Genomic DNA, 12408 nt, shown 5'->3' on the forward strand with positions numbered 1-12408 from the left:
AATGTGCTTCATAATTTTGTAATATGTAACAAGATATTTGTGTTGTAGATTGTTGTAATGGAAAGAATTAGCTGTAATGGAACAACAACTTTTAATCTTAGTTTCCTTATTTTATTATTTTTGCAGATAATGTTCACATTCTCAGCCAACCAGTGCATTGGTTCCCTGAAGTTGCTAAAAGAATGTGGCCTATATTTTATGAAGCTCATAGTATTTTAGCAAATGTGGACTCAGAGACCATGGAGTATTTCTGGGGTTTCTGCAGATGGACAGGAAAAGAAAAAGACCTTAAAGAATTGTATGAAGATTTCCAAAGTTATAATGATACAAGCACAGTGGAAGCCATATTATTTGTAACATCTGTTTTGGAACGTTCATTGGGAAATGTAATGGCAGATAAGTTTTCCTTGCTAACTACTGTAACTATTTAGTTTGAGTCTGATGTTTCATGTTCAGTACAGTCCAAATATTCATTGCCAAGTGTTCATATAGCAATTTCACTGACAGAATTAGTTTTAAAACTGGCAGATAAAAGATGATCTTTATAGGTGGATGTTAGATGATAAATAGATATAGATCTTGTTCTTTCAGAAGCTATTATAGGAATACATTGAGTACATTGGTGGAGGTAGAATGAGTATCCCTGATGCTTGCAGTTAACTCTGTTGTTTCCACCCATTTCTCTTTCAGCTGTCAATTTTTGTGAAGGCATCCGTCAGGTTCCTTCACTTTTAATGCCATCAAACTATCTCTGGTTGCTGTCTCATTTTCATTTGTAACGATCACTTTTAGATATGCATATTCAATATTCGTAGCCACATATTCAATATAGTCTCTACACTGCACATCCTGTCTCCTAAATGCAATTTTCTTCCTTTCTTCATTACATTTTCCTCAAACTATGCTCTTCGCCATCAATCTTCACTCTGCTAGTGTTCAAAAGTCACCAAGCAAGCATAAGTATGTCAGAAAAATGAGGGCCCAAGAGGACACTTCATTTATATCCCTCCTGCTGCATCCTGAATCTCAGTAAACACTTCATCCTTGGATTAGTTTTCTTACCAGTAGCATTTACAAGTTACCAGTCTTACATTGTATATGGGGAAGGATGGCAGCCTTGCTGTATCCACTATCTATTGATAAGTGAGTGATAATGTGCTGCTGCTGTCACTCAACACGTCTATGTTCTCATCATTAATCATTAGCACCTTTATAGAGTTAGTTTTTCTTCTTTGTAACGTAAATTTTCTCACATTTTGTCAAAGCTTTTACATGTCAAAGATTACCAGTTTGTTTCAATTTATTTTGTACTGCTGGTTTCAAGTTATGTCTTAGTAGAAACTTTCACATGTTTAAATACTTTCCTAATTTTCAAATGCTCCTCCATTTGCTTCATTTTTGGTGCCCCTGTGAATGGTCTTGTTGTTCTTTCGTAGTTAAATCCTTCACATTGACCCCTTGTATTGATATCCTCCATCTCTGTCCTAGTCATTCTTTGTTAATCCATCATCCAGATTTGATTATGAATGTGACCTATCCTGGAAACTATGATCTTCATATCTCCACAGTTTCAAGTATTTCCCTGCCCATTCCATAATTTTGCTTGGAGCATCTCTAATGATCAGTAGATTCAGGTTTATGTTAACAGTAAATAAATGTCCTCAACATTAGATATGCTTCGACCCTAAATAACACCTTCGTCAATTTGGAGATTATAGCAGGCATGTTCTGTCACATGGTGATCTTACAGTGAACCAGCTGTATTTGTGGTGTAGGCCAACACTATCTATATGAAATTCACGGAAAGCTGTCTCATGGATTTCCCTGGTATTCGCTTCCATATGAGCCCAAAGCACAAATTTTCATTGCCTTAGGAACACTCACAGGCACTACTAATTTCTTCATAAAAGCTGGAAACTCTTGAAAAAATGCCTCACCTTAATATTATGTTCCATGGTTTAATAATTCCAGTCTGTAAAATGGGTAGTGAAGAGTGAAGATTTTAGAACCTTCAAAATGTGTTGCCGACTTCACTGCCAAACCAAAAATTGATGTTTGTTGTAACAGTGTACATATCAAAAATTTTGCAATAATGTTATCAACAGATGGACATGAACTGTTGCTTTAATTGACATAGCCTTCATTGCAGTTATGGAGACCTCAAACCGTCATTTGCCAGAATTTGTAGTTGCCTTGCAATATCTAATGCCCAGATACTTTAGTGGCAGGGAAACATCAACCTTGGAACACACAGACCTCGCAAAAATGGTTCAAATGGCTCTAAGTACTATGGGACTTAACATCTGAGGTCATCAGTCCCGTAGACTTAGATCTGCTTAAACCTAACTAACCTAAGGACATCACACACGTCCATGCCCGAGGTAGGATTTGAACCTGTGACCGTAGCAGCAGTGTGGTTCCGGACTGAAGCGCCTAGAACCACTCGGCCACAGCAGCCAGCAAAGACTTCACAAAACTACCAGATTTCATGCCTGAAGAAGCCATCACTCAGAGAAGTTATTTTGAAAGACACGTTAGATCGTAGGGCTTTTGATGCTCTGGACTTGAGATCCTTTGCTGCCCAATCTTTATTTAGTATCTTGACAATGCTATATTGTTCCAACAGTAGCTGTTGAAAAAATATATTCCGTTAGTCGTTATCCACTCTACCAAACACTCTCTCAGAATTCTAGGTACACCAAGGAATTGGAAAATAATGTACCAGTACATCATTAGTTAGTGTGCTTATCATTACTGTATTTTTATTTTGATTAGTACTAGAGTCAGAAAATAAATGTATTTCATTTGGACCATGTTCTAACTGGGATGTCTCCAAGCTTCTGAGAAAATCCAGTAGAGTAGAGGCCACTTATTTGATTCCTTTAGGTCCTTCTGTTTCAACCCAAGTATAAAAAGCAATTCTTTCCTGTATCTGTGCTAAGGAATGAAGCATTATGCAGAAATTGTATAGTCAAACCAGTCTTTAATACATTACAATACTTCACATCTACAGAGATCTATGGTGTTTGCTGATTCTGTTGAATATAAAAATGTACTATAACCACTGTTGGTTTTTCTTGTTTCATTATTCCATAGAAGTTTTTTGCACAAAGATGATGTAACTTACCAAACAAAACCGTTAGTATGTTGATAGAGACACAAACAAACACAAACACACAAACAAAATTCAAGCTTTCGCAACCCACGGTTGCTTCATAAGGAAAGAGGGAAGGAGAGGGAAAGACGAAAGGATGTGGGTTTTAAGGGAGAGGGTAAGGAGTCATTCCAATCCCGGGAGCGGAAAGACTTACCTTAGGGGGAAAAAAGGACAGGTATACACTCTCTTGCGCGCGCGCGCACACACACACACACACACACACACACACACACACATCCATCCGCACATATACAGACACAAGCAGATCCTGCTTGTATCTGTTCTGTGCGGATGGATGTGTGTGTGTGTGTGTGGGCGCGCGCGCGCAAGAGAGTGTATACCTGCACATATACAGACACAAGCAGATCCTGCTTGTATCTGTTCTGTGCGGATGGATGTGTGTGTGTGTGTGTGTGTGTGTGTGTGTGTCCCTTTTTCCCTCCAAGGTAAGTCTTTCCGCTCCCGGGATTGGAAGGACTCCTAACCCTCTCCCTTAAAACCCACATCCTTTCGTCTTTCCCTCTCCTTCCCTCTTTCCTGATGAAGCAACCGTGGGTTGTGAAAGCTTGAAATTTGTGTGTGTGTTTGTGTTTGTTATTGTTTCTATCAATGTACCAACGCTTTCATTTGGTACTTTATCAAAACAGTATTTCTCTTTTTTGCTTCTTTCTTGATATGCCTTCTCCCTGACAAAGTGGGTTCGAACTGAGCAATAATCAGTAGTTAATGTTGTTGTGTAAACCACTAATTTATTTCTGTTGCTAGTTCTGACAGCAAGTGTTTGCCTACAGTTTATGTTCTTTCTTTCTTTTTGATCGCAGAAGACTCTCTCGCATTATCCTTGGCAATAATGTCCTACGTTGTTAATCTCTCTTGAGAGCTCTCAGAAGCAAAGCACAGTTTGTGTCTATTGACTTTTGCTTTAAGTAGCTAGGAGCAAAAATGGAGTTTTGTAAAAACTCGTAGTTTTCAACACCCTTTAACAACAGCAGTTGTCGACCTTTGACAAAACTGTTTCAGCATATCATGCATGGTAACAAGCTTGGTTTGTAACTCCAAAAATCTAAATTTTGAACAACTGGGCGATTACCAACTTTTGAAAAATTGCTCCTCAGTTGTGTGTGTGGTGCTTTTGGTAACTGTTCTTTATGTTCTGATTCTAGTTTCACAGTAATTACAAACTCTACAACTGTCAAAAAGACATTATTGTCATAAGCCTGTATTTGAAAATTTTGTGATTAAACATTAACAGTTTTAATCTTAAATATTACTTTAACTTTCATAACAGAAAGTGAGTATGTTATTTCTTCGTAGGAAATATAGGATGTTTTGGCCTTATGGGTGTCAATTTTATGATTGGTTTGGTTACAAATTTTATTCTCACAAACATCTATTTTTCTCAAAACTTGGCATGTGTGCCTTTGACTCTTATGGTTCTCAGTGGCGGATTTCTATGTGAAGCAATTTTATAAACTATATCTGTATATCTAATCGTGTTATTTTTTCACCTGTACTGGTACTTCATGTTCCACACTGCACGAAGTCTATGCATTTTCTTATACATATTTGCTTAATTATATTTGATGCTGAAGTATGAACAGTTAATACAGTACTCATTTCACTTAAGAGCAATCACACACATGCAGAGTTACAGTTAACTGATAATAATCTACAGTTTTGTCTGATAAACTACTAACCTAGGTGTGTATACTACCTTACCATAATTAAATTATTTTCTCCACGCACTAACAAATTCTGTTGTCACTGTAAATATTTCCTTTAGTTCAGCAATATTTCAAATAAAATTAAATATAAGGTAAATGTTTTGCTTCCATCCAAGGTTGCTTTTTCAATCAGAACAAAAATAATTTTCAAATTTGGATTCTCCTTTCTGTGAAAAACATTTTACTAGTTTTATGACAGTAAGAAACATACATACAAACTTACTTACTGAAATGAAAGTAATAAAACTGAAGGTTGTTCAGTTGCCACATGACTAATATGTACTTTGCACCCCTCAGTTCTCCAGTAATTAATCACCACAGTTTTCTAAAATGCACAGTTTTGATGTTAAATAGCAATACTTTGCTCAATAGCATTTTATTTACAGGTTTACCTATTGAGAGGAAAAACAGTACCATTTCTACTGCGTGACCTTCTCGCAACATCAGAGTTGAAGTCAATTCTGGGTACTATTCCTGTAAGTAACATCTGTTTTGATTTGTCCTTCTGAAGTTACTTTATACATAAGATGCAGTTTTTCAGCAGTGATTCACTGGATCACAGTGCAATTTTTGTCTGTTTGTTTATTTCATAAAATGCCCATTTACACGAAAGAGAGGAAGAGCATAAGCAGAATGTGATGAAACTTTAACCAGGAATTGTGAAAGCAATCAGTACATACTCCACAACAGCTAATTGATACCCTTACAGAGAATTTCTGAAACAAGGAAGTGTAAAAGCTATACTGAATGTGAATCAGGGATGAATCTTTCAAGGAGTATTAAGAAAACATTGCAGTTAATTGGTGTAGAAGGACAAATAGCAAGTTGACATTTGGCCTGTGTGTCCAGGAAAACTTAAAATGGCAAACACACATCAGTACAGTATAACTAATAGTAAGCTGAATTAAGTGTGGTACTCCTGAAGCATCCTTACATATTGCACAAGCCCAGAGACTGTTTGCACTGTTTACTGTGCACAGTTTCATAGTGTAATGTAATATGGTATCATATTCTGGGGAGACACCCCACATAGCTCACACATTCCCCTCAATCAGAAGAGAGTTGAGAGATCAATGAATAGTGCAAAGCTAACTGACAGCTGCAAACCTCTCTTCTAAATCAATCATTTTACACCTTGTCAATCTGTAAAAATTAGAAATTTTAAGCTTGTAAGAACTGACATTGTAAAATTCAGCAAAAACATGATTGTCCATGATCATGGTACAAGACAGAAAACAAAACTCCATGTTCAAGGATCATGTACCTTTGCCTTTAAAATTCACTATTTAACCAAGGCATTCAACTTTGCAACAGTCTGCCATAACAAATAAGAAATGTAAAGTGTCTGTCTTTGTTAAATAGCAATCTGAAAACCACCTTGCTTGATCATTTCTTTTACAGTGTATCTGAATGTTTTGTCCGTATGTGCACGAAGAAATGTGAAATTGATTGCAGAAATGATTTTTGTAAAAGAAGTAAACACTGATGTGAAATGGTATAAAAATGTTTTATGTTTATACCATCTGCAGCCATGTCAGTTGTGCGCTCGCTCGCTCTCTCTCTCTCTCTCTCTCTCTCTCTCTCTCTCTGTCTCATGTTTCACAAATTATTATGATGTCAACTCATGTCATCAACCACCACAGCATAATAACTTGTCCAATACCATAAAGCATGTTCTGTGCATCACCATGTGCATGACTGATTCAGAAGACAAATAATAAATACCATTTTTGGCAGTATTATGAAAAGGATATATAACTATTTGCCATATAATGGAGATGTTAAAACACAGACAGGCACAACAAAAAGACTGCACATATGCACACACACGACTGCTGTCTCTGGTTGCTCAGACTGGGCTGGCAGTCCTCTATTACCGTAACTGATGGGGTGCAATTACTGTTGCAACTGCCTAGCTAAGACTTGATCCTAAATGAAAAAAACAATTTTTGGGGGGGGGGGGGGGGTCATCGAGACAAGACAGTCAATATCCAGCAGCTACTGGGAAACCACCTGCTCTTTCCAGCAGCTACTGGAGCTCTTAAGTTGTACAAGACTTACCTAGGCAAATGGGATTCTGCATGCATGAACTGAGTAGATTCCTAGCTGCTCATGGAAACAACTGCGTCCTCTGTCTACTAACCTAGACTGTTCCAGCACTGGACAAGTGCAGCTACTAAAGGCTATCTCTCAGGTAGCCTGTTGCACACAACCTGCAAATCACTTCCCCACTTTTGCACATGAGCTCAATACCAAGATAGTACAATAGTCGTATAAGCAGCATCCCACACGTCAACTGTTTGCCCACACCTACTTACTGCTGCCAGTGAGCACCCAGCTGCCTGCAGGCAGGCACTTGAGTTAGAACAGCCTCTCCTAACGGATAACATTCCCAGCCAAATGGGTGTATAATCATGGAGTAAAAACACGCAAAGAAATGAAGGCTTGGGTAGGTAATTCTTCAACCCAGCTCCTTTTTAAGTTGATACCCAAAAAAAAGATAATTCCATTTGCAAATTCTGTGTGTTCAGGAGGGCATCTTGAATGTTCTGAATCGTATCTGTTGGATATGCTTTTCGCAATGGTGGGAGGACACTGAGAGTCTGACAGATTTTGCCAGGGTGACTTCCCATTTTTTCAGTGCCTTTTGGGTAGTATAAAGTTTGGCATGATAAATGCTATACATGTTTCGTGTCTGGGAGTTAGGGGTAACGATATAGTGCACACAGCAGCCAAAGACACTTCTACGAACAGCACAGTGCAAGATAATCAAATACCCAAACGGGCTGTAATCTCGCTGACAAGAAGAAAATTATGAGCTAGTGAGAAGAAGAGTGGTTGCAAATAATGAAAAACATCTGCAATGAGCTGCAACCATTAAAGCCCAACATTCAACAATGGTGTACATCCTCACATCCACGGAGATGAAACGATGATGATGCTAACCAGATTTGGAATAGGGCATTGCTCTGAGACCCATAACACCATTTTAGTAAAGATAACCCACGAATATGCACTGCTTGCAATTTTGTGGTGATCATCAGTTTTATGTATGACAATACAAAGTTTACTATTTAATGATAATATAGATGTTGCAAAAGTTGTAAAAGGTTAACTCGATCCTCCCTCCTAAGCTATTAGGGAAAGATTTTAATGTATAACAAACGGAGTGACTGGCTCATTAATTTTTGTCCAGCGATCAGCCAGTTAGGTTAATCTGTAATATTACTTTATCTTTCATTTCCTATTAGCCTTCTTTTAGCCCAGATTTCATTTGTTAGTATTAATAAATGTTTGAATATGCTATCTAACATAAATACTGAAGTGCAAAAGAAACTGGTATAGGCACGCCTATTCAAATACAGAGATATGTAAACAGACAGAATACGGTGCTGCAGTTGGCAACACCTACATAAGACAACAAGTGTCTGGCACAGTTGTTAGACCAGTTACTGCTGTTACAATTGCAGGTTATCAAGATTTAAGTGAGTCTGAATGTGGTGTTATAATCAGCACCCAAGTGATGGGATACAGCATATCCGAGGTAGCGATGAAGTGGGGATATTCCCTTATGACCATTTCATGACTATACCATAAATATCAGGAATCCAGTAAAACAACAAATCTCTGACATCACTGTGGCCGGAAAAAGATCCTGCAAGAACAGGACCAACAATGACTGAAGAGAATCGTTCAACGTGAGAGAAGTGTAACCCTTCCACAAATTGCTGCAGATTTCAATGCTGGTTCATCAACAAGTGCAAGCGTGTGAACCATTCAATGAAACATCATCGATACGGGCTTTCAGAGCCGAAGGCTCACTCATATACTGTTGATGACTGTACAACACAAAGCTTTACGCCTTGCCTGGACCCGTCAACACTGACATTGGACTGGAATGTTGCCTGGTCGGACAGGTCTTGTTTCAAATTGTATTGAGCAGCTAGATGTGTAGAGGTATGGAGACAACTTGATGAATCCGTGGACCCTGCATGTCAACAGCGCACTGTTCAAGCTGTTGGAGGCTCAGTAATGGTGTGGGGTGTGTGCAGTTGGAGTGATATGGGACCCCTGATACATCTAAATATGACTCTGACAGGTGACACATACGTCAGCATCCTGTCTGATCACCTGCATCCATTCACGTCCATTGTGCATTCCGACGGACTTGGGCAATTCCAGCAGAACAATGTGACACCTCATATGTCCAGTATTGCTACAGAGCGGCTCCTGGAACACTCCTCTGAGTTTAAACACTTCCGATGGCCACCAAACTCCCCAGACAGGAACATTACTGAGCTTATCTGGGACACCTTGCAAAGTGCTTTTCAGAAGAGATATCCACCCATCAGTACTCTTACAGGATTCATGGCGTCAGTTCCCTCCAGCACTATTTCAGACATTAGTTGAGTCCATGCCACATTGTGTTGCGTTACTTCTGTGTGCTCACAGAGGCCCTACACAATATTAGGCAGGTGTACCAGTTTCTTTGTCTCTTCAGTGTAAAATACCAAGATTTTAAATAATGTTTATTAATTTGATTTGTTGAGCAACCTGTGTTGTTTGCTTGTTATAATTTTAACCTTTGTAATAGTGGTCTTCCTGTTTTATAAAGGTGTAAAGGAGAAGACTTATTTAAGTCTGTATCTACACTATGCGAATGACAGAGAAATGCATAACAGTGCTTTCATTTCCATAATACTGACATGGTTAGTGTAAGAAGCATTAATTTTATACTTTTCTCAATATTCTGTTATTTCCCGATTAGTGTGAGTGCAAATATGTGTGATCATTTCATCTGATATCAGCAACTGCGATGATTCAATTGGTGACATGTTCCGTTTCTCACGAGCTGCACTGATGAGACCAGGCAGGTGAGTGATGTTGCGGCTTCTGACTCTGAACCTAGATGTTGGATGAGTAGACCACTTGAATCGATTTTTACCTTGAAAATATGCAGTACTTGACAGCTGGCTATGTCTCTCTACTGAATCATCAAACGATGGATTATTTGAATCAGAAGAAATTTCTTGTTGAGTCACGATAGGCACAACAAAAAGATTCACACAGTTATAGCTTCCGGCCATTAAAGCCTTTGTCAGCAGTAGACACACGCACATGCGCGCACACACACACACAAATGCAACTAGCACACACGTCTGCAGTCTCAGAGAGATGAACCCACACTGTGAGCAGCAGCACCAATGCATGATGGGAGTGGCTACTGGGTGGGGGTAAGGAGGAGGCTGGGTCGGGGAGGGGGAGGGATTGTATGGTGGGAGTGGCGGACAGTGAAGTGTTGCAGTTTAGATGGTGGGCAGTAGAGAAGGTGCGGAGGGGGGAGGGGGAAGTAACGGAAAGGAGAGAAATAAAAAGAAGAAATTAAAAGACTGGGTGTGGCGGTGAAATGACAGTTGTGTAGTGCTGGAATGGGAACAGGGTGGGGGCTGGATGGGTAATGACAGTGACAAACTAAGGTTGAGGCCAGGAGGGTTACAGTAACATAGCATATATATTGAAGGGAAAGTTCCCATCAGCGCAATTCAGAAAAGCTGGTGTTAATGGGAAAGATCCAAATGGCACAGGCTTTGAAGCAGTCATTGAGATGAGGGATATCATGTTCGGCAGCGTGTTCAGCAACAGGGTGGTCCACTTGTTTTTTGGCCCCAGTTTGTCGGTGGCCGTTCATGTGGACAGACTGCTTGTTGGTTGTCATGCCAACATAGAATGCAGCATAGTGGTTGCAGCTTATCTTGTAAATCACATGACTGGTTTCATAGGTAGCCCTGCCTTTGATGGGATAGGTGATGTTAGTGACCAGGCTGGAGTAGGTGGTTGCAGGAGGATGTATGGGACAGGTCTTGCATCTAGGTCTATTACAGGGGTATGAGCCATGAGGTAAGGGATTGGGAGCAGGATGGACAAGTATATTGTGTAGGTTCAGTGGACAGTGGAATACCACTGCAGGAGGGGTCGGAAGGATAGTGGGTAGGACATTTCTCATTTCAGGGCACAATGAGGGGTAATTGAAACCCTGGCAGAGAATGTAATTCAGTTGCTCCAGTCCTGGATGGTTCTGTGGCCAGACTGTGGGACTTTGGGAGGTGGTGGGAGACTGGAAATATAAGGCACAGGAGAATTGTTTTTGTACAAGGATGGGGGGATAATTACGGTCAGTGGAGGCTTCAGTGAGATCCTTGGTATATTTAGAGAGGGACTGCTCATCACTGCAGATGCGACAACTGCGGGTGGCTAGGCTGTACAGAAGGGTCTCCTTGGTATGGAAAGGGTGGCAGCTGTCGAAGTGGAGGTATTGCTGGTGGTTAGCAGGTTTGATGTGGACAGAGGTACTGATGTAGCCATCTCTGAGGTGGATGTCAACATCTAGGAAGGTGGCTTGTTGGGTTGAGTAGGACGAGGTGAAGCAGATGGGGGAGAAGTTGTTGAGGTTCTGGAGGAATGTGAATAAGGTGCCCTCACCTTCAATCCAGATAGCAAAGATGTCATCAATTAATCTGAACTAGGTGAAGGGTTTAGGATTCTGGGTTTTTAGGAAGGATTCCTCTAGGTAGCCCTTGAATAGTTTAGCATAGGGTGGTGCCATGTGGGTGCCCTTGGCCGTACCGCAGTTTTGTTTGTAGGTAATTCCTTCAAAGGAGAAGTAATAGTGGGTGAGGATATAGTTGGTCATGGAGACTGGAAGGAGGTTGTTGGCTTGGAATCCATAGGGTGCCTGGAAAGGTAGTGTTCGATAGCAGTAAGGCCATGAGCATTAGGAATGTTAGTGTACAGGGAGGTGGCATCAATAGTGACGAGCAGGGCACCATGTGGTAAAGGGACAGGAATTGTGGAGAGTCGGTCGAGGAAATGGTTGGTATCTTTTATATAGGAGGAGAGATTCCAGGTAATAGGTTGAAGGTGTTGGTCTACGAGAGCAGAAATTCTCTCAGTGGGGGCACAGTAACCGGCCACAATGGGGCATCCTGGGTGGTTGGGTTTATGGACTTTTGGAAGCATGTAGAAGGTGGGAGTGCGAAGAGTGGTAGGGGTAAGTAGAGAGATGGACTCTGGGGAGAAGTTCTGGGATGGGCCTAAGGATTTGAGTAGTCACTGGAGATCCTGCTGGATTACTGGAATGGGATCATTGTGGCATGGTTTGTAATTGGAAGTATATGACAGCTGACGGAGTCCTTCTGCCACGTAATCCTTGCAGTTCAAAACAACGGTGGTGGAGCCTTTGTCTGCAGGTAGGATTATAAAGTCGGGATCAGTTTTTAGATGGTGGACTGCTGTTCTTTCTGCGGATGTAAGGTTAGTTTGCACTTTGAGAGATTTGGGGAATGATGGTGAGGCAAGGTTCGAAGTTAAGAAATTTTGGAAAGTTAACAGGGGGTGGTTTGGAGGCAGTGGGGGTGGATCACGGTTGGATGGAGGAGTGAACAGAGTTAGGCAAGGTTCAATATTGGTCTTTGGTTGAGTCTGATTGGTCGGGTTGGTGGCAAAAAAGTGTTTCCACTGTAGGGACTG

General features: G+C 40.5%; 1 protein-coding gene across 2 annotated transcripts in view; it reads left to right on the forward strand.

Annotated features, from left to right (window-relative positions):
• Positions 1-12408, forward strand: part of LOC126411364 (endoplasmic reticulum membrane-associated RNA degradation protein-like) — a 78824-nt gene that overhangs the window by 35371 nt on the left and 31045 nt on the right. For both annotated transcript variants that reach the window (XM_050081358.1, XM_050081359.1), the window contains exons 2-3: positions 127-386; positions 5268-5357. In XM_050081358.1, the coding sequence (XP_049937315.1) occupies positions 127-386; positions 5268-5357 (350 nt within the window). The remainder of the gene's footprint in view (positions 1-126; positions 387-5267; positions 5358-12408) is intronic.

Source organism: Schistocerca serialis, chromosome 1 (assembly GCF_023864345.2).
Source record: "Schistocerca serialis cubense isolate TAMUIC-IGC-003099 chromosome 1, iqSchSeri2.2, whole genome shotgun sequence".
Classification (NCBI taxonomy): domain Eukaryota; kingdom Metazoa; phylum Arthropoda; class Insecta; order Orthoptera; family Acrididae; genus Schistocerca; species Schistocerca serialis.